Raw genomic sequence first — 19785 nt, forward strand, 5'->3', positions numbered from 1 at the left:
GCATTAATAACACATGATGCTGTCATGCTTTAAAATCCTGCAGGGCAGCAAGGTCCCCCTGCTCAAGCCAGCACATGTGCAGGCCCGTTTGAAGTTCACCAGTGACCATGTGGATGATCCAGAGGAGGCATGGGAGAAGGTCATGTGGTCAGATGAGACCAGAATAGAGCTTTTTGGAATCAACTCCACTTACCATGTTTACAGGATGAGAACAACCCCAAGAAAACCATCCCAACTGTGAAGCATGGGGGTGGAAGCATTATACTCTGGGGGTGCCCTTCTGCAAAGGGGACAGGACGACTGCACTGTATTGAAGGGAGGATGGATGGGGTCATGTATTGTGAGATTTTGGCAAACAACCTCCTTCCCTCAGTAAGAGCATTGAAGATGGGTCATGGCTGGGTCTTCCAGCATGACAATGACCCCAAACACACAGCCAGGGCAACTAAGGAGGGGCTCCGCAAGAAGCATTTCAAGGTCCTGGAGTGGCCTGGCCAGTCTCCAGACCTGAACTCAATAGAAAATCTTTGGAGGGAGCTGAAACTCCAAACCTGAAAGATCTAAAGAAGATCTGTATGGAGGAGTGGACCAAAATCCCTGTTGCAGTGTGTGCAAACCTGGTGAAAAACTACAGGAAACATTTGACCTCTGTAATTGCAAACAAAGGCTACTGTACCAAATATTAACATTGATTTTCACAGGTGTTCAAATACTTATTTGCAGCAGTAACATACAAATAAATTATTTTAAAAAATCATGCATTGTGATTTCTGGATTTTTTTTTTAGATTATGTCTCTCACAGTGGACATGCACCTAAGATGAAAATTTCAGACCCCTCCATGATTTCTAAGTGGGAGAACTTGCAAAACCACAGGGTGTTCAAATACTTATTTTCCTCACTGTGTGTACATACATACATGTAATCCACATGTATTCTTTCAAAGTAATCCTACCCAACCTTGCAAACCACACAAGCCAACAGAACAGATCAGAATTTAGCTATGAAAGGAAAGAAAGTGAGGGAGATGGCGGGACGAGATGTGCAGTGAATGTGGTCCATAACAGTCACATTAGCTACAAATGACAGCAACAGGCAGTTGGAATTGTTGCTTGAGGAGTGTTCCTGGGTGCACGCCCCACACGTATCATAAATCACTTCAAAGGTGGTAGGTGGATAAAATAAATTACAAGTCATGAAAAACATATAAGATTTGTAAAGAAATATGACCTATTCACTCAGATTTGCAATTGTCATGTCGCGCTGCTCAGCGTTTGTATGAAAAAGACTTTAGCTACAGTCATATTAGCTAAAAGCTGCAGCAAGTGACAGAGGCAATTAAACGTCAATCAGAATGGCCATTTTGCAGTAGCAAAAGAGCAGCTGCTCTGCCACCAGTTAGGCGCGGATTTGAAGTCTATTTTATGCAAATAAGAAATCTTCCTTCTTTCATTCTCTTTCAACCAGGAATAATCGATACCTTGAACCATGTTTTCATCTGCAGTCCCTTTTTTGGCCCGTCATGGCAGTTGACAAATTTTCTACAAATGAAAAAATTACTGTTAAGAAGAGTAAACAGTAGGGTACTTATGATTTTGAAGTTTTATTTTATATTTAGAATGTTAATTTTCTATCAAGTTTAATACACAGTACAGTTTGTAAAAGGATTGTAATCGACACATCAGCATTTTGTTTTAGCCCATGGCCCTCCATCCAGTGGAAAGAATTTTGGCACCTCTCCTTTCTATATACGTGTGGTTTTGAAGTTTCAGGTAGATTGAAATAAGCTTTTGAGAGTTTGTCGCTTTAGTTTTCCAAGCTTAGGCATGGCGTCCATTAAGGTTATCACTGCTGGTATTAAATGAACAGTTACGGGAGAAGAGCTTTCAGGTAAACACTGAAACAGAAAGTAAGAAATAATGTTTCTGTTGAAGGATTACAACTGCTGAAACCTGTTCTGATTTTGCTGTCAGAGGAGTTTATAGCTCTCTGATGTGGAGCTTTTGAGCCCTTTGTTTTATTAAGAGGCTATGAGTCAAAAGCCGGCACGCAGATGACTGCGCAACATCTGCTTTTGTCATCAATTCATGCAAATTAATGCTTTGGACGTTATTCATTCATTTTCATTTTTTTACCCACTTATTCCAGTCAAGGGTCACTAGGGGGCTGGAGCCTATCCTGGCAGTCATAGCATGAGGGGCGAGGTACACCCTGGACGAGACGCCCACATATAGACAGACAAACACATTCACTCACACTCACAGTCAGTTCAGTTTCCAGTTCAGTTCACCTAATTTGCATGTCTTCGATTAAGTGGGTAAAGAGAAATTACATGATATGGATGTCCTGTTATAAACTGTCCAGCAGGTGACAGTGTTCAGGAGGTGGCAGCAGTGCACAATGTGTTCATTTTCATACAGACTCCTGAACCGTGTTGAAAACACAGGTCTTTCAAAGGATTCAAAATGAACTATACGTAGATACAGACTGACAGTGCAGGAAACGATGTTAAGCTAAGAATTTAGAATGGAGGATGTCCAGGGAGAACAAGGATAACATAATGGAACTGTTTAAATTCCTTAAAAACTCCACACTGTGTGGCAGTATGCACCTAATGTTATGCCAGTTAACTATGAAATGTTAGGGCCCCTTCACACATAGCACGAATGTGGCCGAATTGCACACGAAGCAGGAACCGTATGCAATTCGTGTAAAATCGGAGCTGCCTCCAGCGCCTCGTACAGCTGTCGCTACAACTATGTGCACGCACCAGCGGCTGAAAGACAGAGAGTGCCCTGTGAGAGCCCATTCGAACCCTCTTGTGGCATGTGCAAGCCAAATTCCAGTTGACACACACAAACATCTAACACCGCTCGCTTGACATTTAGAAAACAGTCTGCAGACGATCACTTTTGAGCTGTCTGTGAAATTTGTCTAAGTGCCCCCACGAGTGTGGTGTTGCAAAACAGCAATGCACGTGGCGTACCAGAGTGTCGGCTCCCCCTGCAACACGTGCTCTGTACGTGAAATACGCGTGTGTGGTGTGTGGTTTTATTTTTTTAAATATGTTTTAAATACGTTTAAAAGAGCTTTTGTAAATTGCAGGTTTGAATCCCGCAGGTGGCATGTATTTTTTATTTTTTGCCACAGCAGCTGTGCGATGTCATTCCACACACTCCTGCTGCTCGTACTGTGTTCCCACTGTGACGGTTTTGTGCACACGCCCGAGTGAGCACAAAACCGTCGCAGCGGGATCATACATGCCTGCCTGACCATGAGTCCCCCCCCCCCCCGATGTCGGCCCAGTGTTTTTGTGGTTTGCTGATTCCTGCTGTTTCATGCTGTTTCGCTGTAATTCGCCCACATTCGTACTGTGTGTTCTTTAATTTTGGTTTTATTTTCCTGTTTCATTGTGTGTTTCAGGTTGAATTGTGATCCCTTCTTTCACTCAGAGACTCCAGAACAATATTCAAAACTGGCATATCAAAGGTTTCACACCATTTCAGAACAGCATTTTGATTTAGCCTGTTCAGCACAAATGAAAATATTGGGCACAATCTGCTGCCAAACATACTTTCCAAGACTGTTGTGTATTTTGTCTCCAATTTGGGCACGATCCAATGTTGTTCATGTTGTTATGCGCTCTTTTTAGTTTGGCGAGTTACAAGATGATACAGTTTATTGTTTATGAGAGAGCATCTACACAAACTGAGTGGGATGGATTAATTGACTAACCCACTTATCTACATTTTTGCTGTCCAAGTCCTACACTCACAACAACACAGGGAAAATCTGAAGAAAACCAATTAAATCATAAAACAAAAGAGGACAAAAAGGTAGAAAAGAAGGGAAGACGTACAGCAAAGATCCCCAGCTGGAAGAAAATTGAGAAAGTTGCAGCTAAACAACATCTAGAAGAAAAAAAAAAATCACAACACAAATATTTTATGACATTTTATATTTTTTAATGTAGGTAAAAATCAGGAATCTGAATAAAAGAGTTACTCTTCAACAAAGACAACACAGCTGAGACATTACATCTCTAGAATGTTTAAAGTTAAATGTGAGCACAAATACACAACATAAAGTGAAATTATTATTAATGTATATTTAAAAAAAATGACTCAGTAACAAGTGAATGTAATTACAATTCCACTATCAGGCACCAGGTATGTCCAAGAATGTCTTTTCTTTTCAAATGCAACACAAATGCAGTATTCACATCAAACAGATGATATCATTGAAGGCTGCAAGTGGTGAAGATTTTAACAGGACATTAAACATTCTCACCTTGAGGATTAGACCAAACAAATTCAGTTATTTTTCTGACTTTTAGACAGCTTTAAAGTAGTTTAGTGTGGTAATGTGTCTTATAGTAGATATTAAAGGATTATTAACCGAGTAAGCAGTCTACATGGGGAAATATCAGGCTGAGGTGTTGACAGTATGAACTGAGTGTCTGTGAGGTCCGTGCGAAAAACATAGAAGATGGTCAGCTTTCAATCTGTGTGTTTTTTCTGATGCTGTTTAGATATGGAGTATGTTCATGTCCGACTTGTTTTTTCTAATCGTGTTTTTAGCATCCTGGTTTGTAACGCGTTGTGGACTGATTGTCATGGTAACCGGTCTGGATATGGGAAAATAGCTGACCGGTAATCAGCCAATCAGAGTGCGTGTAGCGTCGCACCCATATAGTAATAATACAATAACATGCTTTTGGAGGGCAGTATGCATTTTCAGAGGGCCGATGTTCATGACCAGTTGCCCAAAAGGACAGATATTCGCCCGAGTTAGACGAGGGCGAATATCTATCCTTTTGGGCGACTGGGCATGGACGGAGGGACTCAGAAAATGCATACCGCATGACAACAGCATGTTATTTGCATTATTATCACTTTTTACTGAGATACACAACACGTAACGCATACATAAAAAGTTGGCTCACTTTAATTTTTGTCGTGTCGGCTGGTGCATATTGCTCTCCAAATTCAGCAGTGCGTCCTCATCAAGCTGGCTGCTCATGGCGGCTGTTGTCGTACTATCCATGAGAAAATCATCCGGAATATCCAATATTGAGACCAACACACACACCTTTTTAGTTTTTTAGTTTAGTTTAGTTTTTTTTTCCCCCCCTGCAGACGGTTCTTGGGCTGCGCGTGTGCGCTATGACGTCATTTGTTTACACACAGCAGGCGGGTATAGCCAGGTAGTGTCAACGTAAATCTACGATACCGGCCTAGCAACGCCTCCGTAAAGTGATAATATATTTTTAAAACATCCTTACACATTTATGTTCTACACAACAACAAGTAAACAAAAGAATCCAACCTTCTAGAGAACAGGTTTCCGTTTAGATTCCAGCCATATGTAAATTAGATGTGATTATATGTCACATAATCTTGCGACTTTTAGTGTCATTTCAAAGAAGCAATACCTGCTTTTGGTGAGATTTTTTGTTTAATGACCTAAATAGGACAATGAAACGAAACATACCCCATTGCAGAGTTACCAAAGAAGCTAAAGCTAACAGGCTAAGCTTGGTTCATGTGTTTTAATAATGCAGATTTTTTTGTGGACTGATCAGTGGTTTTCATAATGGTTTCATTGGGTGTGTGTATTAAAAATTAGTATTAAAAAGCACTCCTCCTGTCATGTTTCTGTGATGCCAGTAAGCAGTTAATAAGGACTGTGTTATAATGAAGGGCGATAAACTATACTCACCCACAGCCACAACAAAACGCCTGTGTATTCTGCTGTCACAGATGAGGTTTATTTGTTTTGTCTTTGTTGGGATCGGTTTTGAGTGACAAATAAGCAAAAACCCTCTTGTTTGCCTGAATGCTGTAATGACATCACAGCGTTTCTCTGAAAACTTGAAGGATTTTCAATTTAAAAGCGCTATGAGCAGGCGCATAAAAAAGCATCTGAAAAAAATATGCTGGGTGCAGCATTTTGTGCGAAGGCTGCTGCATGTAGCCAAATGCAGTCCATTCTCATTTAGAACAACTGGAGAAGAAAAAAAACATGCTGCCGCAGAGAAAAAACAAAAACGCTATATGGACACAGGGCCTAACAGTGGCACTAATGTCACAAAGCTACAGATACCTGCTAACAGGGCTATCATACAAATGAAAAAACATGACAATTTCACTCGACAGAAATACTGGAGCACAGACTTCTTAGACAGTCCATTAGTAAATTTAACTGCACAGCACGCTTTATAATCTCAGATTTTTGTAATAAAATACTCAGAAAGGACAGACACAGTTGGGCCATAACATCGAGCAGCCTCTGATAGCGGAGCCCTGGACTGGGTTCACCTGCACACACTACCTGTCACTCATAGTGACCACACCCCCAACTATTTCTAAGTTTATGGCTTAAAATATCTTATAAGGATGAGCTATTAAAAAACAAAACAAAAAAAAAACAAAACACAAAATTCACCCCTATATGGTTGACATGAAGGGTAAAACTAGCTATGGAGACCAAAACCGTTCTTTGTACTGGGCTGTAAACATTTTATTTGTGCTATGAATGTGGGGGTCTACGGGAAGTGACTCCCTTTTTAAGACAGCCTCAAGTGGCCATTCAAGGAAATGCAAGATGAGGTTGAGGTTTGGTTAAACTGTAAATTAAGACCAAAAAATGACCTAATGTTAACATTCATCCATAAAATATTCATCCTCAGCTTTTAGTACCAGTGGAGCTTTGACACTTTTTGATTTTATGTGTCTTTTTAATTCTGTTGTATTCTTGCTTTTGTCCTCGTCACATTTTATTCTTTGATTTTACGGTAAAACACTTTGAACTTCGTCTGGCTGCTGCACATGGCTACATAAATACATGTTGATTGATTCATCCGTAGACACTTGATGCAGGCCATTTCAGAAACTCTGAGGGTGAGAAAGTAAAGTCTATTTAATGTACAAGCTCGATACTGACATTAACTTTCAACAGTGTCTGTTGGCTTGTGCAGTGCATCACAGACTTAAATGAGCCACTGCACTGTTGGGAGTGAGGCAGGCAGATGAACTGAATTAGAGGTAAGAAATGGTAATGGTGGACGATGTCTGAAATTGTATTACAATCTTCTTCCAGGCATGAAAACAGGAAAAATACTGTAATATCTACAATTATAGATAAGGAGGATATATAACTGTTTTGACGTCCCCCACCCTCCAAACTGTTGATTTTTTTTAAATCAGTTTTGGTGGGTGGAGGTTCAAGTCTTAATTTGTGGGATCAGACCTCCTCAATACACCCTGGAATTTGAACCATGCATGAACTGCAGAATTAAAAAAAATTACTGAGGCACTTTACATGTCATGTGATGACGACAACAGCTGAAGTGAAAGATGATGTAGGAACAAATTCATTACAAATTCTGCATCTGCATAAGCTCTGGTGTCTCCCTTGGGCTCAGCAGATCATCTCAGGCTCATAAGTTTTCTGATGTATAGTCACAAAACAACCAGTGCATACAGAATGTTTACAATAGTACCCCTGGAAGCACCCCCCATCACCTCTCCAGATTTGTTTGACCACTGATTGTGCAAAACCAGGTGTTTTTCAGAACTTAATCTGTGTATTCTGCACATATAACACAGTAACACTGCTCCACACATTATACACTTGCATCAAAAGAAAAGAAAACAGAAACCCCCGGGTGAAAACATGGTATACATCTTAATGTATGAAGTGTGGGAAGACTTTCTATTCCACATCTCAGTAAGATTCCTTGTCCTGCTTCATCTTCCACTGAAGCATCCTCAGGTGTCGTTTTATCTTGGGATCAGCACAGATAGGCGCCGTCATACCCCTCACATGCAGCCTGTGGATCCGCAATTTTGGTATTAATACATTAGGTATAACAGGAAGAAATCAAAGTAAAAATAACACCTGGGGCCCTATCTGGGCGATCTATAATGCACTGTAAAACGGGTATAACATAAGTGCATTTAGGGTGTGTCCAATTCCACTTGACTAATTAAATGGCATGTCAGCACAACGTAAGGTGCTAACTGTCATCTGTCATTCCCTTTTAGAGCTGCAGTGCAGTGGAACCTGGTGCACAGCTATTTAGACAGCAGACTCAAGTAAGAGGTTTTCTGCAGACTTAATGGATATGTGTACACTGCAAGAGGAGCCACCAAAGCACCCTAAGGTGATGTAGTGAAACAGTAATGTTAAGTTTTGTATTTTACTTTTAACATTTATTTAATTGTTTTCAATTATGTATCATTGTGTGTGTATAAGCAGAGTGAGCATGTGTTAAGGGCCTGCCTGTGTAAGGTTTGTCTGAATATTGAACTGTATAAACAGCAGATAAACATTGCACTCTACTCCAGACCAGGTTTTTGTTGGCATTTGGTCCAGTTGATATCTGCTGCATCACAATACACCAACATTTCACCTACCCACACCTCATTTTAAGAGCAACACACCCATTGGTGTACAAATGAGTGGAAGCACATTTGCTCTTTAGAATGTGGACCTTGAGAGTGAAAATGACAGCTGCATCAGTTGTAAATTAGTAATAACACATGTGCTGTGTGCTGTTTAGTGCTGGGTGGAAGACAAAGCCCACATAGCCTTTATCTGTATGTTCTGCATTCAACAGACATTTAAGTTCCATTTTTCTGACTACTATATTTTCCTAATTTATTGCCAGTTCTCTGCTTATATAAGTATGAATTCACAATGATTTGAGCCAACGTTGAATTCAGTACTTACACCAGTGCAGAGATATCACAGGCACCGCTGCTGAGCTGCACATTCCATTTGTGAACCTTCAACAGCAAACGTCGTGGGATGAATTTTGCGGTTTTCACACAGCATCTTGGGATCCCTGCTACAATGTGAAAATAAAATAATGTGTGAGAATGCTGGAAAATGTTAACTACAGATAAACACAATATAGCAATGTTCTGAAATGAGTTACAGACTAACAAAGGATTCTGGGCTCCATGTATCATACAGGGTCTCAGGATGCAGGATTTACAGGTGCTATACTACATCAGTGGTTTGAAATAGTATTGAGAACACAATGTGTAATAATATTTAGGAGTTGCTGTCTTTAAATAATAATAATAATAATAATAAAAGTATAGAACCCCAATTCCAATGAAGTTGGGATGTTGTGTAAAATGTAAATAAAAACAGAATACAATGATTTACAAATCCTCTTCAACCTATAGTCAATTGAATACACCACAAAGACAAGACATTTAATGTTCAAACTGATAAACTTTATTGTTTTTGTGTAAATATTTGCTCATTTTGAAATGGATGCATACAACACGTTTTTAAAAAGCTGAGACAGTGGTATATTTACCACTGTGTTACATCACCTTTCCTTCTAACAACACTCAATAAGTATTTGGGAACTGAGGACACTAATTGTTGAAGCTTTGTTGGTGGAATTCTTTCCTATTCTTGCTTGATGTACGACTTCAATTGTTCAACAGTCCGGGTCTCCGTTGTCGTATTTTGTGCTTCATAATGTGCCACACATTTTTAATGGGCGACAGGTCTGGACTACAGGCAGGCCAGTCTAGTACCAGCACTCTTTTACTACGAAGCCACACTGTTGTAACACGTGCAGAATGTGGCTTGGCATTGTCTTGCTGAAATAAGCAGTGACATCCCTGAAAAAGACGTTGCTTGGATGGCAGCATGTGTTGCTCCAAAACCTGGATGGACCTTTCAGCATTGATGGTGCCATCACAGATGTGTAAGTTGCCCATGCCATGGGCACTAACACACCCCCATACCATCACAGATGCTGGCTTTTGAACTTTGTGCTGGTAACAATCTGGATGGCGTCCATGATTTCCAAAAACAATTTGAAATGTGGACTCATCAGACCACATTCACACTTTTCCACTTTGCGTCTGTCTGTTTCAATTGAGCTCGGGCCCAGAGAAGGTGGCGGCGTTTCTGGATGTTGTTGATGTATGGCCCTCGCTTTGCATGGTAGAGTTTTAACTTGCACTTGTAGATGTAGCAATGAACTGTATTAACTGACAATGGTTTTCTTAAGTGTTCCTGAGCCCATGCGGTAAGATCCTTTACACAATGATGTCAGTTTTTAATGCAGTGCTGCCTGAGGGATCAAACGTCACGGGCATTCAGTGTTGGTTTTCGGCCTTGCTGCTTACGTGTAGAAAATTCTCCAGATTCTCTGGATATTTTGATTATATTATGGACTGTAGATGATGGAATCCCTAAATTCCTTGCAATTGAATGTTGAGAAACATTGTTCTTAACCTGTTGGACTATTTTTTTCACACAGTTGTTCACAAAGTGGTGATCCTCGCCCCATCTTTGCTTGTGAATGGATGAGACTTTTGGGGATGCTCCTTTTATACCCAATCATGACACTCACAATTAGTGTCCTCAGTTCCCAAATGCTTATTGAGTGTTGTTAGAAGGAAAGGTGATGTAACACAGTGGCAAACATACCACTGTCCCAGCTTTTTTGAAACGTGTTGCAGGCATTCATTTCAAAATGAGCAAATATTTGCACAAAAACAAAAAAGTCTGTCAATTTGAACATTAAATATCTTGTCTTTGTGGTGTAGATTGTACATTGTAGTTTCATGAATTTCATCACTGTGCAAAATAATGATGTATAACTGCGCATACACATGCAATACGCCCAACAAAAGATGAAAATGCACATCACCAACGGTTTCAAAATTTACATTTTTTAAATTCATGTTTGCAGCCTCATTCGAGATTGTGTGTACTTTTACAATAACACGTATGACATCAGGAAGAAAATTGATTTAAAACACACCTATTATTGATTTGTAACATCCTCTGAGGTGTTTGTGTGTGTGTGTTCTTACCTTGAGTAGAGGTGATGGCTAAAGCCAACAGGCAGACAGCGAGTACACAGGCAACTTTAACGTTCATGACTACCAGCCAAGTCTGGGAACGTGTGCTGGCTCCTTGCTGTTCGTGTTGCTTATATAATGGCACTGTCCACATGCAGGAAAACACCCACTCACCTGAAAGAACCAATAAAGACGTCTGCAAGCCTGACATTATTGCATTCTTACAAATGCAACATCTTCCAATAAATGTGGCAACACTACATGACAACGTGATCATGTGAAGTTAGACTTTCTCACAGACTTTTTTTATTTTTTTTAAAGCTGTCCTTCAAATTGTTGCATGTGACATGAGGTATGTGCCACTTAGACAGGCTCCAACATGCTTAATAATCGTTCTGTTTCTGGTAGCTTTTATTGATTGATGAATATTTTGGTTGGCACAGCGTCAACATGAGAGTTAAAAAAAAACCTGAAAGTTGCTGTTTAACAAGTAAGGTCACAAACCTTGTACATGGATCAGACACAAGCAAAATTATTTATTTTAAATTCCATTTTTTTGATCAATTACCATGACAACTGAGCATATGAACCCTGCAAAAGGATCCAGTAAAACTCTGAATCCTGATCGCGTTCCAAAAGCACTGCTCTGATGCTGACCCCCAACCTCACTGCAAGGAAGCCTGCCAAGAGATTTTACTGGAATTGTTATTGTAATGTCTGACAGGAATTGACGTGGAAATCTGAACATCACTTTTACCTTGGCACTGCTGAAGGTGCAAGACAGAAGAGGTTTACGTTGGCTTAAAGCTTTGATGTGTCTTACAGTCCGCCGTCACACATCAAAAGGTTCTCTGGGGCATTTTTTTTGTAGAAGTTGACAGGTTACTTGCATGTTTATTCTTGAAAGGGGTACAGATGTTGATGTGCTAACAATCAAAGCCAACAAATCAAAACATAGTACCAATAATGTTTGGTGTGCAATTAGTCTGTAACAGATTTGATCTTTTCAAAGTGTTGGCACAGAGAAAAGTCACATGTAACACATTTTGGAAAGCAACAACAACAAAAAGTGGCCGTGTTTATGCTGAACTGAGATTGAAAGACTGTTACATGAGATGCTGCACTACAAACCAATTTGTTCTACCGTGTCTCAAACTTATCCCTATAATTAAAACATCTAATTGGTTAATATGTATTTGTAATACTTAAACCAGTGGTGCAACGGACAAAATGGCATGTTGTATATTTTCTCCAATAAAAGCCAGAGAAACCTATAACTGTGAGAGTGGTCTAGGTGTCTTGGTGGCTTCCCTCATTTCTTGCACAGCCACTTTTTTTTTAAACTGAAGCATAGTATTAGTTCTGGCAGAAGACTCACAATTCAGCATCTGACTGAATCAGCTAAGTGAATCCAGCAGTGCACCCTAATTCTAAATAGCCGTTGTACATTAAACATCACCTGAACCAATACAGTTCAGGCTCCACCGTTAAAAGCTCATTGTCTTACTCACCTCTTTCTGTTTGCAGCTTGCCACCAAAAGCTCCCTCCACCATCCCACCGCCACCAGTTGGTCCCTATCCACCGTGAAGTATGGCTTTGCCCCTGCCTTCTTCATCGGTGGAATTTGAGACACTGTTCATCTCACTGCCACGACGGGGACCAAGGCCAAACTGAACACTGAATTTTACAACAATTTATTGTAATAAACTCTTTTTCTCTAAGCAGCTGAGTCTTCTGGTAGAACTGCCTACTCCAGACAGATTTACCATAAAGTGCCATGTTGTTTCTGTTTCTTAATAACTGATGCAAATGAAGTACTTGGAAATGCTCATGTATTCATCTACTGATTTGTCTAAAGAAAAGTGTCTTTGAAAGTGATGCTTTACGTTTACTTTATTTCATTATTTACTTTAATTTTCAAAATTTTAATATAAAGAAGTCTGTTTTTTTTTAAGACTGAGGTCATAAAAATAGAATCCTATAAATAGTCAAAGGTTCACAAATGTTGCAGCACTCCATACATTATTTATTTATTTTCTTATTTATATAAAGAGCCACCCCATGCCATTAAATTATTATAAATTTTAACATCATTTTTTAAAACAAGGTATGCAGTGAAACAAGTACCGTTGTAGTTTACAATTTTATGCCCTTTTGATTTTTTCACAAGACTGCATTTTGATTTAAAGTGTTATCATTTAAGAGGTGGTGGAACATTTTCTTTGGAAAAAATTAAAATCCAGAATGAAATAAACAAATTACAGGACACAAAAGAGGAATCTGTCACTATCTGGGAGCTGTTGCATCCTGTTCCAGTTGGTTCTGGAAAATCAATCTGCAACAATATAAAGTGTCTGCACAAAGTTCAACTGTCATCATGCACAAAAGATGATTACTCTTAGAACAAATGTCCCACCAACTACACAAACTAGGCATGTTGATACACATCACAGAAAAGTCTTTGATTGAATGAGATGAGCAAAGTCTCTGCTGATCTCACATAAACACCATTGAATTTAGTATGAGCTTGGCAACTCATCTGCATGCGGTGCAGCTCCACAACATGCATCATGACCAAACACAAAACATACAAACAAAACATTATGAATAGTGCACAATATTCTGCCTCTTCACGTATGCATGTTATGTCGCATCTCAGAATCCAATGGTCTATATTGTTATAACTGTGATGTAAAATTATTTGCATGATTAAAAAAAATAAATAAATAATTGTATGACCTCTAATGCAACACTTTGTCAGAAACTGAAGGATTACCATGGTAACAGTCAAACTTCACCCCATCATGTGTACATTTTATGTCTGTAATTTTTAGTCCATTATATGAAAGAATTTTTCAGTTTTGGATATCTTATCATATATTCTGATTATACAAAATTAGTTCATTTCCATTTCTTTCTAAAACATTGTTCAAATTACAACTGTGTATTTGGTATCTCATTTAAAAAGCCAAGTTCTGTAAAACAGGTTGACAGATCTAGATTAAGTAAACACAGCATTTCATTTATTACAGTGTTGAGCTCCAACAATTAATTGGTGAAACAATTATTATATAAATCACCAATTATTTTGATAACTGATTCATTGTTAAAAGTTTAAAAAATGTAATCATTAGTAAAAGTTCTTTTTTTAAACAATGTCAAAATTCTCAGATTTCATCTTCCATTCATCCATCCATTTTCTTCTGCTTTATCCGGAGTTGGGTCGTGGGGGCAGCAGCTCAAGCAAAGCCGAATCATTTGCTGTATATTTATTCCTCTATGACAACAACAAAAACGGAATAATGGAGGATCCACTTGCCCGCTGGACTCTCTCCCCACTGCTCTGTTAAAACAAAACCTCTCTGCCATCAGTCCTCTTATAACTTCCGTAATAAACTCCTCACTTCACTCTGTCTTGTCCCTTCGGCTGCTCCCTTGTTTGCACTCGGGGTCACCACAGCAAATCCAAGGTGGATCTGCATGTTGAATTGGCACAAGTTTTATGCCGGATGCCCTTCCTGACGCAACTCCACATTACATGGAGAAATGTGGCAGGGGTGGGATTTGAACCCAGAACCTTCTGAACTGAAACCAAGCGCATTAACCACTTGGCCACCACCCCTGCCACTCTAAAATCAGCCCTCATTAAGCCACTCCTGAAACAATCCGGTCTAGTCCCAAACAACCTGGCAAACTACAGGCTGATTTCTAACCTGCCTTTTATTTCAAAGGTTTTGGAAAAGGTTGTGGCTAGCAACATCTGCAGACCTGTGGACTTTATGAAAAATTTCAGTCTGGCTTTCATGTAGCGCACAGCACTGAGACAGCCCTAGTGTGAATGTGAAGTGTGTTATTAATAAAATTTTATTAATAACACACTTCACATTTACAAGAAAATCTCAAAGTGCTACAGCATAAAAATAACAGAAACACATTAAAATTACACATTAAAAGCCTTTCTAAATAAAAATGTTTTAATCTGCTTTTAAAAGACTCCACAAACTGTGGTGCTCTCAGATGTTGGGGCATGGTGTTCCAGAGTCATGGGGCAGCTGCCTGACAAGATCTGTCCCCCATGGTGTGGGTCTTGGTCCGAGGTTGGCAGAGGCGATTTGAGTCAGTATTATTGGCAGGGGTGGTGGCCAAGTGGTTAATGCGCTTGGTTTCAGTTCAGAAGGTTCTGGGTTCAAATCCCACCCCTGCCACATTTCTCCATGTAATGTGGAGTTGCGTCAGGAAGGGCATCCGGCGTAAAACTTGTGCCAATTCAACATGCAGATCCACCTTGGATTTGCTGTGGCGACCCCGAGTGCAAACAAGGGAGCAGCTGAAGGGACTTACTTTACTATTATTATTAATATATTTGGGTTGTAGATAAAACAAGACAATTGACATCCTTGTGGGGTTTGGGAAACACTTATCAGCATTTTTAAACATTGATTTCTTGACATTTCATGGTCCAAAGAACTTGATGAATGGGGAAAATAATGATAGACGACTCAATAATGAAAATAGTCAATAGTTGCAGCCCTGAAGTATTATTGTTGAAAAGGAGAAGAATTCAGAAGAAAATACAATACCTTCAGGTGTGTGTTATTCCCTTGAAATGTTAATTATAAATGTTTTCCAATAAAAATACAATTCAATGCTCATTGAGATCCCACACACATGACAAACACATTTTCTGTTATCAACAAACTGCAGTAACAGGTTCTTGTCAATATAAGATGCAATAAAAGCAGTGAAATGACAAGAAAATTCAGTTCTGTTTTTGTCTGATTTGTTTATTTCATTTTTCCATATCTGATATGCCTCATACTACATATTATTTAAAAGAAGAGGTAACTCAAGCATTATTCATCACCTCATACACAGAGCTTTGTAAGTGATCAATAACAAGAGATAACATGGAATAAAATTTTAAAAGTATTTGCTTTAATTAACACTATTTGAAGTGTTTTATAAAAATTCATGGACTGTAACAAGCAAGTAGTGCAGTTACATACATTCTTGTTTTCAACAGTAAATGACTAAAGCTGGAAATTCTCCTTCCAGGAACATAATCTGTCAAGATAAAGAATAATCACATCTTTAAATATGGAGACTGAAGTTTTTTTCAGGGGGTTAGCTAAAGGACTTTAAAGGTCAAAAAGGTCAAATCTGAAACAGGGATGATCTTTAATCTGTTTCACCAACAAGAACCTCTTGAGATGTTAGTACTCAGTCTGCCCTCTGGTGGCCACATGCAGCAGGCGCAGCAGCAGATCAGTTGGTGATCTTCCCCCTGTACCATGGACTGGATCTGAGGTCTCACTTTCCCCCAGGCAGTCAGAGTTCACAGCACAGCTCTCTGTCAGAGAGGACAGGCTGTTTTCAAACCATGAACCCACACACATTTACTAGTTGTTTGTATATTGACTAAATACCAGCAAGATAAGAGCAATATACCTGTGTCACAGCAGAGTCCTGCAGCAGCACAGCGGCCCCCCTCTGACCCACAGGGTCGGCTTCCTGCCTGACAGGGGGTGAGCAGGTAGTTCTCCTCCATACAGTGAACCGCTTCTGGGGAGCCCAGAAGACAGCCGAGGCCCTCACCGCAGCAGATACTGGGGCCAAAACACTGGCCCCTGTCTCCGGGACCACACGGCATGCACTGGAGGAAGAGGACATATCTCAACCTGTTAAAATGCTGCTTATAAAAAAAAGCAACAAAAGTGCACTCTGTAAGACTACAGAGGTGATGATAGTCCTTCTTCGAGTCTCAGTCAAGATATTGCATTTCAATGCCTGGGAACCATGATGATCACTTTGTTTCAAAAAAGTGTTTGTATGAGCCGATTTATAAAACACTGAATATACTATGACACATCAGATTTAACTAAACATTTCTGTAAGAGAGTGAAATGAACTGAATCACAGTATGGTAACAAACAGGGCTAAAATCATGTATCAAAGGAGAGTGGACAAGTGACTTTGAGAGGTCTGTACTCGAGTATGCACGGGACTAATTTCTCCGTCCCACTCCCACTTAATCTCACACCATTAACGCCTGCACCCACATCATGTGTGTTACACTCCCGCCCATACCTGCAATGTGCCTGTCCAGTCCTGCCTGTACCTACAAAACACTGAGAATTTATGCACGTACAATAAGAGATGCATTCATTTTGTGTCTATACTCCCATGTCGCGGGAAAAACACGTCATTTAGGCTATTATTAAAGCGATGCATGTGGTTGGTTGTTTTGATTCCCTGGCCTGTATATCTTTGATGTACTGATCAGGAATAGCGTTACTATTTGGTTGTTTTCATTTAGTTTAAAGAGTTTCATGTGGCCGTTCAGTTACTCGCTGCACTGTATCTCTCTGTGTTTGCTCTGGCTCCTGTTAAATTATTTAAGATGAAAGTAGCGTGTGGACATGCATACTTTACACTATTCTCCTTTGTTGGCTGTCATCTTGTCGCTTCTGTTACCGCAGTGTTTATTTTTAGCTGGCCGTTACCGTCCACAGTGAAGTTCTGACCGCCAGCTCCTGCAAGATTTGAGTTGGGTCCCGTGGGACCCAATCCCAGTACAGCCATCTAGTCTGTGCTCTTGTAATGCCCTTAAAGTTTTGATTTAAAGCACTTTGTTTGAAAGGTGTGATCCAAATATAGAATTAAATCCATTCATTTTCTAAATCTGCTTATTCCAGTAAAGGGTGCATCATTAAATTAAGTTATGGGGTATAAACAGCAAAAATGGCGACAAAGGTCAGTTTCAGTTTGTACAGGGGTCAAAAGTTAAAGTTCCTTCAGTTTTGGTAAAAAGTGATGCAAATTATTGGTTGAGCTGGATCGGGTGACCCTGGACCATCCCTTGGTTATGTTGCTTTAGACGTAGACTGTGTTTCATAATTATTGTATGGCCTTGCCTTGCAATGTGGAGCGCCTGGGGCAACTGTTGTTGTGATTTGGCGCTATACAAGAAAAAAGTTGATTGATTGATTGAGCTAATAGGATTAATAAATTGAATAGGTTTGACTGTGTTGAATGCTTGGTGCCCAAAGTAAAAGTCAAACAAGGTCAATGCCCATTGGATTCTATGACGTATGACATATGTTACCCTGTAACATGATAACAAAGCATGACAGATAGTGCAAAATTAATCCTATCATTAATCCTATTAGCTCAACAATAATTTGCATCCTTTTTACCAAAACTGAAGGAACTTTAACTTTTTACTCCTGTACAAACTGAAACTGACCTGTCACCATTTTTGCTGTTTGTACCCCATTAACTCCAGAACATTCAGTCATAGATAGTCCAAACTATACCTTTTTGGAATCGTTATGATCAGACAAATAATGTGGTATAATTTCCAACATGATTGGAGCTTTTTTTTTTTTTTTTTATTTTGACCCCGGTGTAATTTTTTATTGACCTCTGTAGCTCATTAGAGGTCACCTCCAGGATGGCTCCATATCTGAAATTAAACATTAGTAAATTTAGAATGTGTGCGCCAAATTGTATGCTTTTATCACAAAATGCACAATTGTTATGGAAATTAACTAAGCTGCACCACTAGTTAAACAGCAAAGCAACAAGATGCCATTGAATGAACTTTTTTAAAGAAACCATTCAATTTCTTGCAGTTCTGTCAAAAGCTACAGTGCACTTCTTAATTCATTCTTTCTCTCTCCCTCTTTTCCAAGACTTTGATTTTTGGTGCTCACCTGTCGGAGTCCTGTCTCCGGCAGCGCCCGCTTCCCTCCTCTGGGGCAGTTCTGGATGTAACATGCGGAGGAGACGGCGAGGAGTTCCAGGACGCACAGGAGGAGCGCGCAGTGACGCATCGCTACTGGGTTGGATGTCCTCCGCCCGGCGGCTGTCTGACCCACGGTCCGGTCGTTTCTTCACTTATAAACGCAAGTGATGTGACAAAAAAACCCCATCGCTACGTCAGCGCCCAATCGCACGCACGCACCAAGGCCACGGGTGTACGCGCGGCGTGCATTGCCAGAGGTCTCGGAGGACGTGGCCGCGGATCTAATGTGATTCATCAAACCCGACATCGTAAAATGTCACATTCTGTATTCAAGTGGCGCCGGAACAAATGTTTTCTGTCAGAAATTACGTGAGCATCTCTTTTTATTACTTATTTTCGTTCTCAGCAGAGAGGTGCATGCACGAAACACAGTATTAATAAGACGCACTTAACTGACTTGTGGACAACTAATTCGATTACGCGCATTAGTTCATGATGATCCCGAGCTGTGCAAAGATGCTGCACCTGTAGCATGACGACCGCAGGGTCACACAAATTATAAGTGGAAAAAAATGAGCAAAACATTATTATCATTTCAAATAAACACAAACATCTCATTCTGTTTAATGTGACTGCATGTAGATTTGCATCCGGCTGATTAGCTCTTAAGAAATGGTGTCAAATATAAGCATCACAAGCACTTCTTTAATTGTTGTCTGTGCATTCAACAGCAGTTCAATGAATACGAAACTATTCAGTCATTGTTTGCACTGCCGGACACCTTTGACTTGATTCAGACAACACACGGACAATGTTGCAACTAAAGTGACAAGTGAGCTGAATTCGATTTTTGCTGTTACTGAGCGGACATAGGATCATGACCTTGGTTAAGCTTAATGCTGTCAGGGAGGCAAAGATATAAATTCTATATTATTGTTCACTGTGAACACCAAGCCATACAGACCTGTCTTTTTCAAAAGTTTTTTTTTTTTTAAATCATTTATAAAGAGATGGTAATGTAAATGGATGGTCCAACAATATAACATCAAAAGAGGGAGGTGAGCTGATAACCGAGAGTTATTAACAATAACCACACATCCTTGGTACACTTACGTACTATATTTTCACTCTCTTGGTTCTTGCATTTGGAACACGTCTTTACCGCATCCCGATGTGTGCTTGACAGATGCAGTT

At 39.8% G+C, this 19785-nt stretch overlaps 2 protein-coding genes across 2 annotated transcripts; both read right to left on the reverse strand.

The window, feature by feature from the left end:
- Nucleotides 1–7202: 7202 nt before the first annotated feature.
- ccl27a (chemokine (C-C motif) ligand 27a) lies at nt 7203–11025 on the reverse strand. Its single transcript, XM_034170571.1, has 3 exons — nt 10856–11025; nt 8736–8853; nt 7203–7833 (listed from the first exon to the last, which is right to left on the reverse strand). The coding sequence occupies exons 1-3, from the start codon at nt 10995–10997 to the stop codon at nt 7728–7730; spliced, it is 366 nt and encodes a 121-aa protein (XP_034026462.1). The 5' UTR covers nt 10998–11025; the 3' UTR covers nt 7203–7727.
- Nucleotides 11026–16045: 5020 nt separating this feature from the next.
- avp (arginine vasopressin) lies at nt 16046–18730 on the reverse strand. The gene is made up of 3 exons (XM_034170574.1): nt 18560–18730; nt 16293–16497; nt 16046–16194 (listed from the first exon to the last, which is right to left on the reverse strand). The coding sequence occupies exons 1-3, from the start codon at nt 18677–18679 to the stop codon at nt 16058–16060; spliced, it is 462 nt and encodes a 153-aa protein (XP_034026465.1). The 5' UTR covers nt 18680–18730; the 3' UTR covers nt 16046–16057.
- Nucleotides 18731–19785: the final 1055 nt, after the last annotated feature.

The sequence above is a fragment of the Thalassophryne amazonica genome, chromosome 5 (genome assembly GCF_902500255.1).
Source record: "Thalassophryne amazonica chromosome 5, fThaAma1.1, whole genome shotgun sequence".
Lineage (NCBI taxonomy): Eukaryota > Metazoa > Chordata > Actinopteri > Batrachoidiformes > Batrachoididae > Thalassophryne > Thalassophryne amazonica.